Source organism: Vidua macroura, chromosome 3 (assembly GCF_024509145.1).
Source record: "Vidua macroura isolate BioBank_ID:100142 chromosome 3, ASM2450914v1, whole genome shotgun sequence".
NCBI classification, from domain to species: domain Eukaryota; kingdom Metazoa; phylum Chordata; class Aves; order Passeriformes; family Viduidae; genus Vidua; species Vidua macroura.
Window position 1 is genome coordinate 7031978 of NC_071573.1, and position 17352 is coordinate 7049329.

Consider the following 17352-nt stretch of genomic DNA (forward strand, 5'->3'; position numbering starts at 1 on the left):
TTCCCACTGAACTCGGGCTGCTGCTACAGCAGCCACATCACTTCATACTTTTGATAACAAAGAGTTGGAATGGCACACAGAACTTGCCCCAAGAGCTACAAGGAAAAAAAAAAAAAGGAGGGAGGGAAGGGGGAGAGTGAGTTAGAATAGTTTGCTCCTTTTTAATACAAGCATACCTGGACTTAAGGAGGGACACTGGACTAATCATACTGGGAACTGGTTTGTAAGCCTTTTCTCTAGCAATTCCCAGTCTGCAAGCATTTTTCAGTAGAAAGGGGTAGGTAAGAATTTACAACACATTCATGAGCAAGTCTGACCCAGAAGTCAAAGTACAAGACAAATACTTCCAAATCTGCCACCCATGGGGAAAGGAAGCAGAAAAGCAGATAAAACAAGTGCCATTGCAGCTGAATTGCCTGCATTTATCCCATGGTCCAACCTTTTTTTGTACAAAAGCTCCTCAATTCAAACACACAGCTTAAGATCAAGGAATTAAAAGTGTTTCAAGAGTATTTAAAGCCTGATTCCTATTATATTCAAGGAAAGGGAGATGTTAAATTCCTTAAAAACACAAATTTGGTTCTTTCTGAGACTGCATCCCTCAAAACAGGGAATGGAGGTTTAGAATTGCAGAATTGTTTCCATTGGAAAAGACCTTTATAGAGACCTCCAAATAACCTGAGACTGCTAAAACGGCCAAAGCCAACACTAAAGCATATCCCAGGACTGGATGCTATGGGCATTCTTGGCCACCTGGGCACAAGCTCACATTCAGCCAATGCCAACCAGCGCCCCCAGGTCCCCTTCTGCTGGGCAGCTTTCCAGCCACTCCGCCCCCAGCCTGTAGCCATCCATGGGAATGTTGTGGCCCAAGTGCAGGATGGGGCACTTCACCTTGTTAAACCTCAAACAAATGGCCTCAGCCCATGATCCAGCCTGTCCAAATCTCTCTGCAGAGACTTCCTGCTAGAGGAAGGACTGAAGGGACAGAAAGGAACAGAAAGGATAAGGATCCAAAGGAACAGTGCCTAAAAGCTTAAAAGCACTCAAGTTTAAAAGTAGTTCAACTGGAGCCTCCAGGAGTGGGGCTATTGGCCCAGGATCCATTGTTGATCGGTCATCTGGCCAGTGCAGCAAACTTGAGAGCTCGCTGGCTCTGAGAGGCCCCACTCAGAGGGAGGTTGCTGCTGGCAGGCGCTGTGGTCCAGGAGAGCTCCAAGGGCCTCCTTTTGGAGCGCTGTTCATGGGCCACAAGAGAGTGGGCCTCAGTCGTGAAATGCTCCATCATGGCCGCACTTTGGGTCAGCAGCCTGTCTTTGAAAGTGGGAGAAGAAGGATGTCAGGCCATTCAGACAACAAAAGTGGTTTCCAGGGCTGTTCACAGAAATCCCCAGGAGCGTGCTTGCCAAAGTCACTGAAAGGAGGAGGGAAAAACCCAGCCCCGACCGCGCAGGCTTTTTGTCTGTAGGCTTCGTTCGTGTTGCTCTGTAAGCGAGCCACAGCTTTGAATAATACCGTGGGCGCCTTTTGGAAACTGTTCGATGCATTTCGCACTCTGTCGTGAGACCTCCGAGTCTGCCTTTTTTCATTGCTGGGTCCATCCAACGGCAGGGGCGGAGGTAATTGCCGATGGGGTGTGGCGAGAGTCTTTTTGGCACGAGGTTTTTGGTGGCGGTTTGGTATTTTGTATCGGAGTAAAGTATAATAGTTTTAGAAGAAGAAGTTACAGTTTTGGCCAAACTCTTCGTTTTGGCTAACACATGAGACATTAGGTAAAATAAGTAAAAAAAGGATTTTTTCTGTTGTCGTTTGTGTTCAGTATAGTTGAGAGAGAATTTGGGTGAGGATGATAGAGGATATCCTATTATAGTATCATTTTAGGACGTTTTCTTATATTGTCGGCTTAATTCTCAAATTAATATATTTTAATTGTATGTATACATTTATACATACATACAGGTAAATATACTTAGTGGCAGTGCTATTTAATAAATAGTGGCATTTATATGTAGTTTTTATTCATTTTTTGGTGGTATATAATGTCTTGTCTATTTCTGGAGCAGGAAGCACACAGATGGGTCAAGATGTGCTATAGACTATTTTAAATGTGAGCAAAGAGCCTGATCCTTGAAGTCACATTTGCAAAATAAGCTGAGATCAGTAGATGTCTCTGTATCACCCTTTGTTTTCATTGCAATGTTCCTGCATAGCAAGAATGTGAAGGAAGGGTGAAAGGACTGGAAGTCAGTGTCACTGGCTTTCCAATTAAAGCTCAGCACTGCAGCCTGACAATGTCCCATTCTGGGCACTGAGTCAGCCTTCAGGCTAAGACATGGCTTTAACCTACCTCTACTTCCAGTTCAGCCTGCCATGCAGCACACTAGCTGTCATATTACTGAGAAAAGAGCTTAAAATATAATGTAGCAGTTCTTTCATGGTCTTTGACTAATTAATTGCCATAGTGCTTCTGGGCCAAATTCAGAATAACCTAATGTAGTGTCAAGAAAAGCAATCACTTAACCAAGATGCATTATTTCCTCAAATAAAGCTTGTCTCGTGCAAATCCTTGCAACTATTAACATGACACAGAAGTCTTCCTTTCACTTATTTCCTCTGTGTTAATGAAACCCATCTAATAATCTGGACCTGGGATTGAAGACTCCAGATATAATTTCAAGATGGAAAAACTAATTGTATTTTGTCATATGCTGCAAAACAGCATATAACTAAAAATATTGAGGATGGATGAAGGCAAGTACTTTAAACTTAACACTCAAATTGGTTTCAAGCACAGAAAGTTGTTAGTTGTAAGCCAAACCATGCTGGCCTCTGAGAAAAGACCTTCTTCTTCTACTCCTCTGTGAAGTGTTTCAAATATTTAGTAAAAATATTATTTTTTTGGAGTAAAATGCACTATTGTGCAGGGACAACCATTCTTTCAGAAATGCAACCGACATTCACAGAATTCCAATGTGTTTCTAAAACCCTTGTAACTCAGTTTTTTGACACACCATTAGCTTTGTAATGAGAAAGCAAGCATGGTCTCACAGTAATCACAAGTTCTATATGACAGCATCTACCTATAGATACAATTAATTGAAGGTGCCCTAGTATACTGAAGTTTACAGCACAATATCCAGGCTTTAATATCTAAAAAAGAAAGCTTTGGGTAAAACTTACATGACCTTAAAGGATCAAGCCTTTATTGCAACATTTACAATGTCTGCTGTATCAGAGGTTATGTCAGGGATTTTATGGAGGTTATTTGCCCGTATAAAGGCCCAAAGATTGGATTGCTAAGCATCTGTGATATGCTTACTATCAACTGCCAAAATAATGATTTAATTTTACAGCAAATTAGTATTACATAGCCAAGTACAATTATGTAGCCAGCTGGGCCTTTGTAAATTCCTTACTCTTGTAGGAGCAGTCTTACTTGCTTCTTGATAGGCATGTTGTTCTGACACTGAACTGCTAGGGAAATAACCAACTGTCCCCATATAGTCTTCTACTGTTCTCCATAAACTTTCAAGGAAGGAGGTGTATAATGAGATATCTTAAAACAATCCTCATCTGCTTTGAGCTGGTTTATCACTTAGTCAAAAGGAGTTACCAGTAGTGTTCTTAAAGTGGTTTACATTTCCTAGGTTCCAATCAGCTGGCACATGAAACAAACCATTGACAGAAGTTCTGATCTAGGCATCCATTTTTTTGAGTAAATGAATACTGCTTATAGTTTATCTGGATTTTTTTTGTAAACACAGCCAGTCTTTATATTTGCTTCCCTTAAATTTAAGACTTTAAAGGCCCCTGTGATAAAAGCTTTCTCCTCCACTGTTTTCATAAACAGCCACAGAAATAAACTGTTGAGCCATTCTGTAAAGGTTCGGTTCATAATTACTATATAGCTATTGATTAAAAAAAAGAAAAATATTAAAGCCCTTCAAGTCTTCTCAACCACTTTAAACGTTCACTTTTAAAACTAAGTTGCTGCTTTAAGCCCCACAATAGCTCAGCATTTGCATCCATTTCTTGACAGCAATGTGTGTTAATCTACTTCTGGTTTGTTCATATACACAAGAATCAGCTCTTACATTTGCAGCCTAGAATTCCCCAGAGTCTTTTTCATTCATTAGTTTTGAGTGAACATAAATCAACTGGCCCTTCTTAATATTAACGAATCTGCAGTCTGAAGTGTTATAATCCTCTTCTGCTCTGGCAAGTGAATTGGTGTCTGGGGAAAAAAAGGCAACAAAAGGATGGGGTAGATGCATTCAAATACACACAAACTTTAACAGTAATATAAACACACGTGACCTTGTAGTAAAACTATTCCTACATATAAAAGTAGATTATCTTGAAACAGTTAAAGTCTTCAAGAATTTGTGCTGTGCATTTTTCCATTTTCAGTAGCCAAAATAACAGCTTTAGAAGCATTTGCAGCACTGAAAGCTAGATTCCCTCTGTACACTTTTCACTTAATGAAAAATGTCTCTTTAAAAAACCCATTTTTTGGTAAAACTGCATGTGACATTCTACATAGCCAGTTGACAAGAAAAATATATGACAGAGCTAAACAAGCAAAGTAGTTTTCCGTTCACCCCCACCATTATTTTTAAAACTATTTTGTTCTCAAAGTTAAAGCAAATTTACTGACAGACACAGTCATCATCAGTACAGAGCTTCTTGCTGGTAAGCTTCTCCATAAAAATTCCAGTTGTGAGAAGACACATTAATCCGAGACACAAAAGTAAAATCATCAAATAAAGTAACTTTTCTTTGCTGTAGCAGTTGCTGAGTGTGTGCCAGGTCCAGCAATCTCCATCTTTTATGGAAGAGGCAGACACCTGGACAAACACACCAGGCTAATAGGAAAGGGCTGGGGCAGCATTCCATCTCACCAGAGGAGCTGTAGGCAGGAGGAAAACCTCAGGGCCGACTCATAAAGCTGAATCTCCTCCCAAAGCCATTCTGTATTAATGTTTTAATTAGCAACTGTATTATTTAAACACTCTAAGCCCTCCTAGAACTGTCCACAGTCTAAATCATACTTCAAGCAAAGTCTGAGAATGAAAATTAAGTCAGATCCTGGTAAAAAGCAAATGAAATTACATCCTTCTTAATCCTTCTGTCCTTAATTTTCACAAATGCTCGCTGACAAGCACAATCTTCTATGGACCAAAAACCCTCAGTGGCAGAGATTCCCCTGTTCCTGTCTACAAAAAGGACCTACTGGGACAATAGCAGATGGATGCAATGTAACAAATTATTAGGGAGCTGCAAGGCAGTAAAAAGACTTTTCAAGTGATGAATTAAAATTTTAAATCTAAGAATTCAAGCACTGCATACTTGTACAGGCAAGATCCCTTGCACAGGGAGATGCAGTCAGAGCAAAACACAGAGGTCATGCCAGGACAGCAACCATTCCACTTTTCATTACCTAGCTGAACTCCGTTGAGAGTTTGCAGGTCCCACACTAAACAGTGCCACAGGCTGACTTAAAAGGTCCCCTTTACAACCTCTTTACAACAGCACAGCAGTCAGGCTACAGCAGGCTGGTCTGGATTAGCATTTAGAAATAACCAAGGGCAAGTTTGGAAATTATCAAATTGCACTCCAGTGAACCAGTTTCCCCATTCATGAGGAGGCCTGAAGAGCTTCTGGCTGCACCAGCTTTCAGTTCCCAGATAGAACAGCAGAAATTGCCACCTGTCATCAAAAATCCCACACTCTTCTAAAAGAAAGTGCAGCATGCAACTTCTAGCATCACCCTCCCATCACAGCTGACCTCACCACCTTCTCCTCTAGCCTTCCAGCCCATTACTCCTTCCTTCAGCCTCCTGTAGGTTGTGCCTAACTTCCTTTGCAGACAGCTCCAAACCCTTAAAGTGAATAAAGGTGAAAAGCAATGGTAGTCATGTGCACACAAACTAGAGGGAGGAAATGACAGCATAATTATTATCTATTAAATTTATGACTGCGGGAGGAAAAATCCAAGTTTATGGTGGAATAACTCATTTTTGCTCTTACAGGCACATTGAAATGATTTTCATCTGCAAGTATTAGAATACTTGTGAAATCACACATACATGATATCACCAAAAAGAATGAAAAAGAATTTAAATGACTGTGAAAGAGATGTAATATTGCAATGTACTCTGGGAGCAGGTGAAACTTCAATTTTCTAAGTCTTGTGCAAATAAATGTGGCTTATGATGCAGATACAAAACACTACAACTTTTTAAAGTGATTTTTTTTTCTGAAATATTTAGCACACTTACAACTCACAACACTGTATCTGATTACTTCACTGCATCCAATGTATTTAATGTCACACAAAACCTATTAAGTTTTTAACAAATGAGAAAAAAATAAAGTAAATCAAACCTGAGAAACCCAGAAGCATTAGGACATGTATTTTGGAAAAGCCTGGCTAAAAACCTGAAACTTTTATGTTTCCTCTCAGGACTTGCTTTTACTGCCAGCCACCAAGACAAAACCAAGTTGAATCACGTTACTGCTAAACTGTAATCAATTTCTAACTATACCTGGGGGGAAAAAACACTACTGATAAGCTGTATTTCCTAAGTGAAAAACAGCTGTCCCCTTGATAATGAGGTTGAATGCTGTATTTATTCTGAATATGCTGGCATTCAGAATCCCTGATCATACTTTTGCTCTGGAAAGACAGCTATTTTTAGCACTCACTTCTGAGAAATAAGGATCACCTTAAAAGTTCTTAAATTGAATAAAGCCCTGCAAGGCTAATCAATAATGAGACAGACTTGAGGAAAAAACATGGCTCGAAAACAGCATATTTATATTTTATTTTATAAAAATTAGTATTTCAACAGAAAAAGTTACTATCCAGGTGAGCTGTGGAAATTTTACATGTGCCCTGGTCATTGTGGCAATTCTATTTGAGTCTTATGCCTTCTGCAGAGAATAGCAAACATGCTAGCTGACCAGAGTAACAGTGTTTTAAAAAAAAAAACACCTATCCACAGAACTCCTTTACAGGAGCATACAGTTATTTCTTCGCATAGGTGATTTTCATGGCATGAGATGGAGTGATCTTGAATCCTTGGAGAGCGTCTCGAGCAGCCCCTGCTTGGTTCTCATTTTCAAACTCCACGAATGCGATGTCATGGCGCCCTGGCACTAAACGTACTTCCTTGAATCCAGGAAACCTTTAAAATAAGGTGAGAGTCAAAAAATACTTCTTAGCTCAATAATACATCTCTCTTCAGTAGCTTATCAGAAGCATCTACTAGTGCAATAGTTATTGCTAATGAAAGATTTAAATTGAAGGGTTTTTACATGTTCTATCCTTAGAACTATGCCTCCATTAAGGAATATTATGTGGATGCACTTTAATCAGAGCTGTACAAATACAGAAGCAATCTAACTAGTTTTAAAACTGCTCCTGCAGTCCTATGGACTTTAGTATTACAGTCACCAGCTTAAATTCAGTGCAAATTGATAGCAGATAAATTACACAATCCAAACCAGCTATGAAAAAGATCGGATTTGCCTTCTGAACCCAGTCATCAGAACTGACATCTGTAACCTTGGCAGTAAGACAAACAACTGAAATATCTTCAGAAGAAACTCTTATTTTTAAAAAGTGAGCTTGCCAACTGAGAAAACACACACAGGGTCCAGAAGAATTCAAAGGAGAAATCATTTCTATTCAAAACTTACTGATTAAATAACATGGACAGCATCATCTCATTTGTTTCCTCAGGCAAATTATTAAGGAAAAGGATATAGTTTGGTGGGTTATCAGGCACCTGCAACAACAGAAGATCAAAGCTCAGAAGACTATACATAGTTGCATACAGTTCCTTTGCATCTGTCTGCATGATTATTTGAACCAAGACTCACATTTCTTTAGTTTTGCTCGTAACATTCTATCTGGGCTTCACCACACCTTTATCAATATGTAGACAGAGCCCCTTCATTCTTTTATATGGATATATTAATTTGAGAGGTTCTACTTCCACAAAAATCACAATACCATACTGTCTTAGATGTCACATTTAAACTCAACTAGTTAAGGGCTGACACTGCAGTACTCTCTGCACCCAGGTGCCACAGTAGTGGCTGCAGTGCTATTCAAGACACCTGTAAGGCAGTGGTAGAATGTATGAAGGACTCACATCCTTCCAGAAAGCAGTGGGAAGCCAAGCCCTGTTTACCTGCAGTACACCCAAAATACTGAGTATCAACCAAAACCTACAAAATCCACATGGTTTTATTACAGAGCTCAATTAAAATGTCTTAATTAGAAACCCATTTAGAGCTTTAGTCTTGTAACAGATTTGCCTTGCTAATATGAATTTGTAGCCACCCACCACAGACAAGGCTGAGTAGTCATTTGCTGATACTGGAATCTTCAAGTCATCAAGTACATTATAAATATAAAAATAAACTGGACACCCCAACTTCAAACATTCTCAAAGCAGTGCCAAATAAAAAGTCTCAGCAGAACAATCTCCTTCTACTGACGGAAATATTCCAAGTAGTGCCATTAGAAAATAAACTTCTGAAGTTCAAAGAAATACCCAAACACTCAGTGTTGTGCTTTGATGCAAACTAACATAACACATATTGTGCCTGAAAATCCAGGGAGCAAGACCTTTTCCCCTGTTGATTATGTATGCAATGGCAGCACTCAAGAAAGATGCAGGGCAGGCAAAAATATTCTTCCATGGTACTTGCTCTCCTGGCTCTTTACCACTTCACTTCTAACATGAATCTTTTAGAAAGTCTCTGAGCAGACAAGATGAATGAAGTGTAGGGAGTTGTTCCTACATCTCCACACAATCCTTTGGAAAATAAGACACTTGTGAGAAAAAAGAAAAAGTGAGCAAAGAACCCCCAAACTCCTGAAATAAAGCTTTTAGGCAGCTATTTTGGCATCCTGTGTCATCTTCCTTTTCTTTATCTGCTGCTAGAACAAAGTAAGTTAAAGGGAACTTCTTAGCAATGAAAAAAAAAATTAAGAATCATTCAACTGATACTAAGCACAATCCAAATTTAAGAATCCAGTATGATTTGGTAATAGTGCTGTTTTCTGTAATGAGAAACTGCAGATTCTCATTTCCTGTCAACCAGATATAGTAAAAAAGGGATTTGTTCTGTTTGTTTACTGTCATGTAACTGTTAGACAAATGTCTCATAGGACAAAAACAAAGCTGTAAAATATATCCTCAAGTTTCCATGTGTAACAAATTATTATTCATAGAGAACAATTAAAAACATTAGTGCTTTTAGTGCTAAAAATAAAAAGCATTACCTGATTCTGTGGTGTAGTCCCTGGGGCACTGGCTGAATTCTGTGTTGCTCCCTACCAAATAAATACAAAATAGTTTTACAAACGTGTTCCATTAGAAACAAACAGGCACATATCACCATGTTTCTCTACAATTCAAGACATATGTTAAAGATTTTTTTTGAGCTGCAATCCAAGGAACATTTGGTGCTTATGAGATACTTCCCAAAGGGAACAAATTGTGTGAATTTTGCTTAGCTCCAAAACCAGGCAGTCAAAAGAAATAACATCAGTACTACCTGATCAATCGAATGGCTGAGTAAAATATTTCTCCACATTACAGAATTTCATTTAATAGATAGGGAGGAAGTAGTTTTGAAAATGAAGGCCTAGACAGCTATCCTGGTTTCACCTGGGATAGAATTAATTTTCTTCTTAGTACAGTGTTTTTGAATTTAGTATGAGAGTAACACTGATAACGAGCTGATGTTTTGGTTGTTGATAAGCAGTGCTTGTTTGTATCAAGGACTTTCCAGTTCCCCATGCTCTGCTAGTGAGTAGGTGCACAAGAAGCCAGGAGGGAGCCAGGACAACTGACCAGAACTGGCCAAAGGGACATTCCACAGTACAGAATATCATGTCCAATATATAAACTGGCGGGATCTGCTCAGGTGCCTTGATGTTTTCTGCTACACTCCAGCACAAAAGCTACTAAATGTTGTTACTTTAGGCAGGCCAACCTTTACTGGACATAAATTCCAACCTAACTCCTGATAATCTAACATGGAGCATCTAATATCTGAGGTAAATGAATTCTCTTGTTCTCATTTACCATTCTTCTCTCCTTATTAGGCAACATGGAATTAAAACACTGAAGAGAAAAGCTGGTTGAGCAATTGAAGCCAGTACTAAAGATAAGCACACTCTCCTTTTTTTCCTTTTCTTAAGCGGCTAGTTTCTACTTTGGTTTGTTGTACCTTTGCCCTACATCTTTATTTTTATCTGGTAATAGCAAAGGAAAAAAAAAAAAAAGGAACAGCAAGGACTACATAACCAGCCCCCTCTCCTTCAACTTCTAGTAAATTCTCAAGAGCTCTAAATAGTCAACGGACCCCAATTTAGGGAATTGAAAAGTAACAAAAGTAACAAAAACATCAAGTCCTAAAAAATTATTTAGAATAGCTTTTGTATGTTTCTTTTTTAATGGTATTTTTTTGTGGTTTTCTTTGGTTTGTTTTTTTGGGGGGGGGGGGGTTGTTTGTTTGTTTGTTTGGGTTTTTTGTTTTTTTTTTCTGAACAGAGAAGCAGCTTACCTGGATAACCTTTTTATTTGGTGCGTTTGCTGACTGTTCCAGAGTTTTGGCTTTCTTTTTTTCCTTTCTTTTTTCCTTATCAGCAAAAGTCCCACGCATTTTAGAGATGATATCAGAGTCTGTTTTTGCATACTGAATACGCTTTTTAAAAGAAAAAAGAAAAACAGGATATTCTGCAGTTAATAATACTGAACATTTTGCACCACTTACATTAACTGTGTACTTACACTTGTTTTTTTGCAGAAACCTTTTATATTAAAAACATTGCTATAAAGTTTAGGTACACTTATGAAGTAAATAATTCTCATCGTTTTTTCTGAACACAATTACAGAAATCTAAAAAAAAACCCCTAATATGGAAATTACTAACTTTAGCTCACTGAAATTGGAACTCCATTTATCTAATATCTTTTTAACATCTGTGAAGGTAGCACCTACAGAGAGATACATTTGAGCTACACTGAGGCCATCTGAGAAAATCAGCACTAGCTTCTATTAAAACTATGAGTTTTCAGTCCCATTTTAAAGGGAGTTAAAATTTGACAGTGATTTCTCAGATCTCTGCAGAAATGTAAATTCAGCAAAACCCAAACTTCTTAAAACAGAAAAGGCAAGTATCCACCTTAATCCCAACAGGATTGCATAAATACTGCTGTTCTTTTGACAAAGGCCCCCCACGGCTGAAGGTTAAGCAGATGCAGGTATAACTATACCAGTGTGCAACATTGTTATTTATGCACACAATCCTATTGTTTTTCCTATCAGAGACTACCTCAATACAAAACTACACAACAGCTTAAGATTTTTTTAATGCTTTTGTTTAGTGCTTAGAGTATACAGGCTGCGGGCAATGTTCAAAGAGGGAAGTACATTTGAAAGCTTATGAAGCCTCAATCCTTTTATTTCATATTGAGTTCTACTGAACACAAAACTCCTTAAGGATAAATGGTGTACTGAGTTTGCAAAGTTCTGCGTTAAGGATTTAATTAGAGAATCTGAAGGTGTTAAGGCAAATAGCTTGTGGCTCAGCAGTACAACTGCTCTCTTCAGTGCTCAAAGCCATGAGCTGAGAGGCAGAATTGTACCCATCCACTGCTGAGCTGTGGGCTGTTTGCATGTATTGTTACACCTCACCAACAGTTGCAGAATTAAGAGATGCCTAATTATCCAAGCAGGCAAGAACAAAGCAGGTCAACTGTGCCATTCTGAATGTTATGAAATACATGTTCTAAATCATGTTCTATCAACCAGCACTATATTTGCTTCACTGAAGTTATACTGAGGTACAGTTACTTGGTTTGGTGATCTACAGTCAAGCAGAACTAGCCATCAATAAAAAAAAATCAGTGGTCTCATCTGGAAAGCAAACTGGAGATCTTCACCCTTCTCACTGTTACCTCAAAAAGGAAGCATCACATTCTAGGTATTCATTACCAATCTATGAGTAGTTAATGTTACTCTACATAAGGTAACTGGAAACCAATCTAATTTCAAAAATATTACAGAATTAATTTAACCAGTTCAATGAAAGACATGATAAGTAAAATGAAAGTATTTAAGACCTTAAAAACTTTAATCTAGCACAGAAAAACAAAAAGTCCCCCATTAAAAAATCTTAAATATTAAGTTCAAAGTGTGTGTGTTGTAACTGCAGTCTCTTCAGCATCCTTCCAGCTTGCACAAATGCAAATACTCATCAGGATGTGATCTCACCAAGTAATCCTTTGGTAACAACTACATAGGCGAGCACAGTCCCAAGGTGCAAGTACCAAAACACTGTATCACACCATCAGGGTATTTTCCTTCTTTACAAAGGTTACAAAATAACTTACCATTGGTTTCCCATAAAACGGAAAGCCTTGTAGCTGTCTCAAAGCATTGGTAGATGATCCAAGTTCTTTAAATATAACAAATGCCTGTCCTCTCATCTTCATGGTCTTTAAAGCCACAATGTCGACCACATGACCAAACTGTGAGAACAACGCGTACAGGGACCTCTTCAGCTCTGGGGACCAAGGGAGAAAACAGATTATAACAGCTCACATGCAAATTTCCACTCCTTTGGGAACAATGTTTTTTACAAGCTTTAGCTCACACAGTGAGTACATGAGTTTGTCAAAACTGTTGCATCATTACAAGTTTATTTGTCCAGGTTTTGTAAACTGGTGTGCAACATTTGGTTTTGTACCTCAAGGATTCAGGTACTGAAGAAGTTGTAATGCCATCCATTCTACCATTCCAAGGGAGGAACAATTACATAAAGGTATGTAAAAACATATTTTCACACAGGTATATGCACACACACTCTCTCACACAATCAAGTATGATGCTTGATGGCCATCTCGGACTGATCAGAAAATCAAAACTGAAGCAAGCAGCAGTGAAGAGATATGATGTAAAATAAGAATGCAGCAAAATAGTAACTACCTAAAGGCTAATTAAAGTTGGAAATTTTGGTTGTAACTATTTAATCAATTTTCTCACTCACATTAAGTATTTTTTTGTATTCTGGATCCAAATTATTTTTGTATGAGACTACTGCAGTTTACGGCTGCATTGGATTTACTTTAATCATCTACAACAACCTGAATACATGCCAAATTAAACCTTAGTACTATCCAAATCAAGCTAAATAAATAATCTGTACCATGTAATCATTCTAACACAAAAACCTTACATTTGAACTATTTTAGCAATATAAGAATGCTGCCTCTTCCTTATTGCTGTTGAGACTTGGTAATACCAGTCCACTGTCACCTTCTCCACCTGCTCCTAACTACAGTGTGGGGTTTTTTTTATTAAAAAAAGGTTTTTTATCAAAACACTTTCCCTAAAAATTACTTTAAGCCCCGTATTAAAATAGAAGGTAATTTGTAATTTTAACAGGTAATTTAACACCCTGTATTGAACCCATGGCAATCCCACGAGATTTAACAAGACCAAGTGCAAGGTGCTAAACCTGGCTCAGGGCCCCCCCCAGTATCAGTCCAGGCTGGGGGATGGACAGATGGAGAGCAGCACTGAGAAAGACTTGGCGTGATGGTGGAGAAGGGGCTGGACATGTGTACTCACAGCCCAGAAACCAACCATGTCCTGGGCTGCCTCCAAAGCAGGGTGGGCAGCACCCTGTGAGGGAGGGGATTCTGCCCCGCTCAGGTGAGACCCCACCTGCAGGGCTGCATCCAGATCTGGGGTGCCCAGCACAGGAAGGACATGGAGCTGCTGGTGCAAGGCCAGGAGGCCACCAAGATGATCAGAGGGATGGAGCACCTCTCCTATGAGGAAACGCTGAGAGATTTGGGGTTGCTCAGCCTGGAAAAGAGAAGGCTTAGGAGTGATGTAATTTTGGCCTTCCAGTACCTGAAGGGAGCCTGCAAGATGGAAAAGGACTATTTACAAGGACTTGGAGCGACAGGGCAAGGGGGGGTGGCTTCAAACTGAGAAGAGGCTTAGGTGTGATATTGGGAAAATATCCTTTACTGTCAGGGTGGTGAGGCATTGGAACAGGTATCCCAGAGAGAACTCCCCCATCCCTAAAAGCGTTCAAGACTGGGCTGTAGCGAGATCTCAGCAACCTGATCTAGTGGGAGGTGCATTTGTTTGCTTTAGCTACTGTTTCATTACAAGAAAGCGTTTGCCTAGAGCTCGGCTCATGACCACCTCCTGCTCAGCACTTCAGAGACCTCCGGGAGCTCCTAAAAGCCCCTTTGTAAGACAAGTGCCGTCTGCAAGTGCGTGACCAGGCTTCACTGGACAACTAGAGGCGACCGGCAGCCACTCGTACCTTCCTTCTTGATCTTGTCATTGATGTTGTTGATGTAGATGGTGTGGTTCGGCCTGATGTCCATTCTCGGCGGCACCTGTGAACCTGCCTGCGGGCAGAGCACACAGGAGAGGCGTTAGCGAACTCCCGGCCGCGACAGCCGCCAACGCCGGCGACACCTCATAGCCCCGGGCAGCGGCACCGCGAGTGAGGGGCGGCTTGTCCGTCTGTAAGTCTGCCCGCCCGCAAGGCCGCACACCCGCCCCGCTCCGGCCCTTTCCGGGCGGAAGAGGGCTGCCGCGGCAGGACAGGCACTCCAGAGAGGGAATCCCGAGCCAGCCCCTCCTTGCGCCCTGCTGGATCCCAGATGCTGGAGCCCGGCTCCCCGCGCCCCTCACCTCTGCGGCCTCCGCTCCCGATGGCGGCCTGCGCGTCCCGCGCTGCCGGGACGCAGCGCAGGCGGCGAAGCCGCTCCCAGAGCAGTCGATGCGCCGATCGCCGATAGCGCCGATGGGGAGCGGCGGGATGCAAGGGAGAAAACGGGATAAAAGCGAGATAGGGATAAAAGGGGATAAAAGGGGATAAAAGGGGATGGAAGTTTGTTGTCGGCCGAAATGGGCATTTCTTGCCCCAGGGTTTGGCTGCGTCCCGTCCTAATAGAGCAATAAGCGAAGATAAGTGTGGTTTGGTTTTTGGGGTTTTTTTTTTGTTTTGTTTTTTTTGTTTTTTTTTTTTTTTTTGGTTTGGTTTTGTTGAGGCTTTTTGGTTTAGTTTTTTGGAGTTTTTTTGGGTTTTTTTGTTTGTTTGTTTGTAGGGTTTTTTTGTGTTTTTTTTTGTTTGGTTGGTTTTGGTTTTGTTGGTTTTTGTTTGTTTTTTTCGTGGGTTTTTTTTTTTCTTTTGTGTGTTTTTTTTTTTTTTTTTGGTTGGTTGGTTGGTTGTTTTTTTTTCTGGTTTTGTCTCTTTGCAGCACCTAGAGCAGCAACTTGGGAAAGCATGGAATGGTTTGGGTTGGAAGGACCTTAAAGGTCATCTAGTAAAACCACCCTGCCGTGGACATGGACACCTTCCACTAGACTGGGTTGCTCCAAGCCCTATCCAACCCAGCCATGAATATCCAGCTTCTCTGGACAACCTGTGCCAGAGCCTCACCACCCTCACAGTGAAGTGTTTCTTCCCAATATCCAGTCTCAACCTGTCCTCTTTCAGTTTTAATCCATCCCCGCTTGTCCTGTCACTCCATAACCCTGTAAACCATTGCTCTCCAGATTTCTCCTTATAAATAAAGCTTTTTTTATTAGACCTCTCCTTATAAATTAGGCCCTTTCTGAAAGGCCACACTTAGGTTACAGCAGAGCCTCCTCTCCAGGATAAACAATCTGTGAAAAACGCCAATCGCTTGTTTTAAAATTTTTAAAGTTTAATAGTGTTATGTGTAGATGGGATAATTCGTGCAGATAAAAATAGTCATATATATCTTATATATGTATTAGTAAAAAACACCCTCATAGAAGATTTTTTTAAGCGCACAAGTCAGTGGGATTGCATCACAGTGTGGAAACCACCTGGAGGAGAGGAAGGAGAACTTCATTTACAAACGAATGAGCGTGGCCAGCCCGGAGATGGGTCGTTCCTCAAGGTGATACGAGGAACCAGGAACGCCTGGACGATGAATACACGATAAATATCTGAGATTAAGACAGCCGGAGCCGTGGGGAGATACATCTCAATGCCGGATTCCGGGAACGCGGTCATGGATGTTCATCACTCCCCGGACATGTTTTTATTCAGCTCATCGCAGAGAAAGAACTCCGCATGAATATGTGCAGTCCAAAACGGAAGAAAAGGGACTGTGCCTCGGGCAGGAAAAGTTGTATAAAAACCACTGGGGCAGGACAGTCGGTGTGAACATAGGAGACCCTCTGCTGTAGAGGTCGGACCTGTGTCTCACCCAGCGCCGATCCCCGGGCTCGGCACTGACCCTTTTGGATTGGATTGTGGCTATCTCGGACCGAATTTCGGTCGCGCAATAAAAATCTATTTTTATTAAATATTAAATTTGGCTCAATTAATTTTTACCTATAACAATATTAATAGAATAGTTATAAAAATAATAATAAAAATTAGAGCAATAGGAATTTGGACAATCAGAGCTAGGGCAATGAAGGACAATAAAAAGCAAAAGTTCGGATGCTTTCCTCTTGAAAGCATGGCTCTCTAACAAAGGATTAACCCTTAAAAGCAATAGCCTGTTGCATATTCATATATCTCATACATGATGTATAAATTCTTTTCCAACAAAGGGTGTTCTCTGGTTATTGTCAACTCCTTCCCCTTAATCCTGGTGGCTCCTTAAAGACGGAGAGGAGGTGGAAGGATGTTTGTCTTTTCCCATAAGGAGGCAGTAACTCTTTAGGTGTCTTGTTGTTGTTATCTCTGTGCAAAGAATTTCTTGATAATCTCATCCCTTTCTTGAGCTAGTCAAAAAATATCTTACATCACATAGTTTCTATTATAACATTATGTTATAACCTAAAACTATATCTACCACACTACTTAAAAAGGATTAATACAGTACTACAAAATAACTTTCCAACATAACACATATAGTATTCAATTTAATATTTGCGAAGAGCCAATCATTTAATATGCATTTTTCACACAATCCCAATTCCCTCAGCCTTTCCTCATAGCAGACGACCTCCATCCTGCAAACCACCTTTTGTCCCTTATCTGAACTCTCCCCACAAGTCCATGTCCTTCCTGTGCTGGGTGGGGATCCCAGAGCTGGATGGGAGAATGCAGAAACTCCAAAAGGTCTGCAAACATTCAGTAGGCAATATTTGGTTTTAGTTCCAATATTGAAAATGTCATGAATGAGGTCCCATATTCCCAATTTAACAAACCACAGGATTTAAAATTTAGCAGCAATTTTAATTGAGGTATAAAAAAAAATATAAAATAATAATAAAATCAAATATAATGAAGTAGTTACAAATAGA

The 17352-nt window shown here is 40.1% G+C and overlaps 2 protein-coding genes across 2 annotated transcripts; both read right to left on the minus strand.

The window, feature by feature from the left end:
• Positions 1–3181: 3181 nt before the first annotated feature.
• On the minus strand, positions 3182–4733 carry OTOR (otoraplin). The gene is given in 3 exon segments (XM_053972320.1): positions 3182–3508; positions 4079–4234; positions 4658–4733. Coding segments are annotated over 3 exon segments (393 nt in total). The 3' UTR covers positions 3182–3347.
• A 2070-nt stretch (positions 4734–6803) lies between these two features.
• Positions 6804–14820, minus strand: SNRPB2 (small nuclear ribonucleoprotein polypeptide B2). The gene is made up of 7 exons (XM_053974591.1): positions 14752–14820; positions 14375–14462; positions 12423–12595; positions 10591–10731; positions 9302–9352; positions 7705–7793; positions 6804–7190 (listed from the first exon to the last, which is right to left on the minus strand). The coding sequence occupies exons 2-7, from the start codon at positions 14436–14438 to the stop codon at positions 7031–7033; spliced, it is 678 nt and encodes a 225-aa protein (XP_053830566.1). The 5' UTR covers positions 14439–14462; positions 14752–14820; the 3' UTR covers positions 6804–7030.
• Between the last annotated feature and the right edge of the window lie 2532 nt (positions 14821–17352).

Coding starts and splice junctions, on each gene's coding strand:
- SNRPB2 (XM_053974591.1), bottom strand. CDS start 14,438: ATGGACATCAGGCCGAACCACACCATCTACATCAACAACATCAATGAC. Junction 9,353..10,590: donor CAAATAAAAAGGTTATCCAG/GTAAGCTGCTTC, acceptor TTTATTTGGTAG/GGAGCAACACAGAATTCAGC. Junction 7,191..7,704: donor CTGTCCATGTTATTTAATCA/GTAAGTTTTGAA, acceptor CTTATTTTAAAG/GTTTCCTGGATTCAAGGAAG.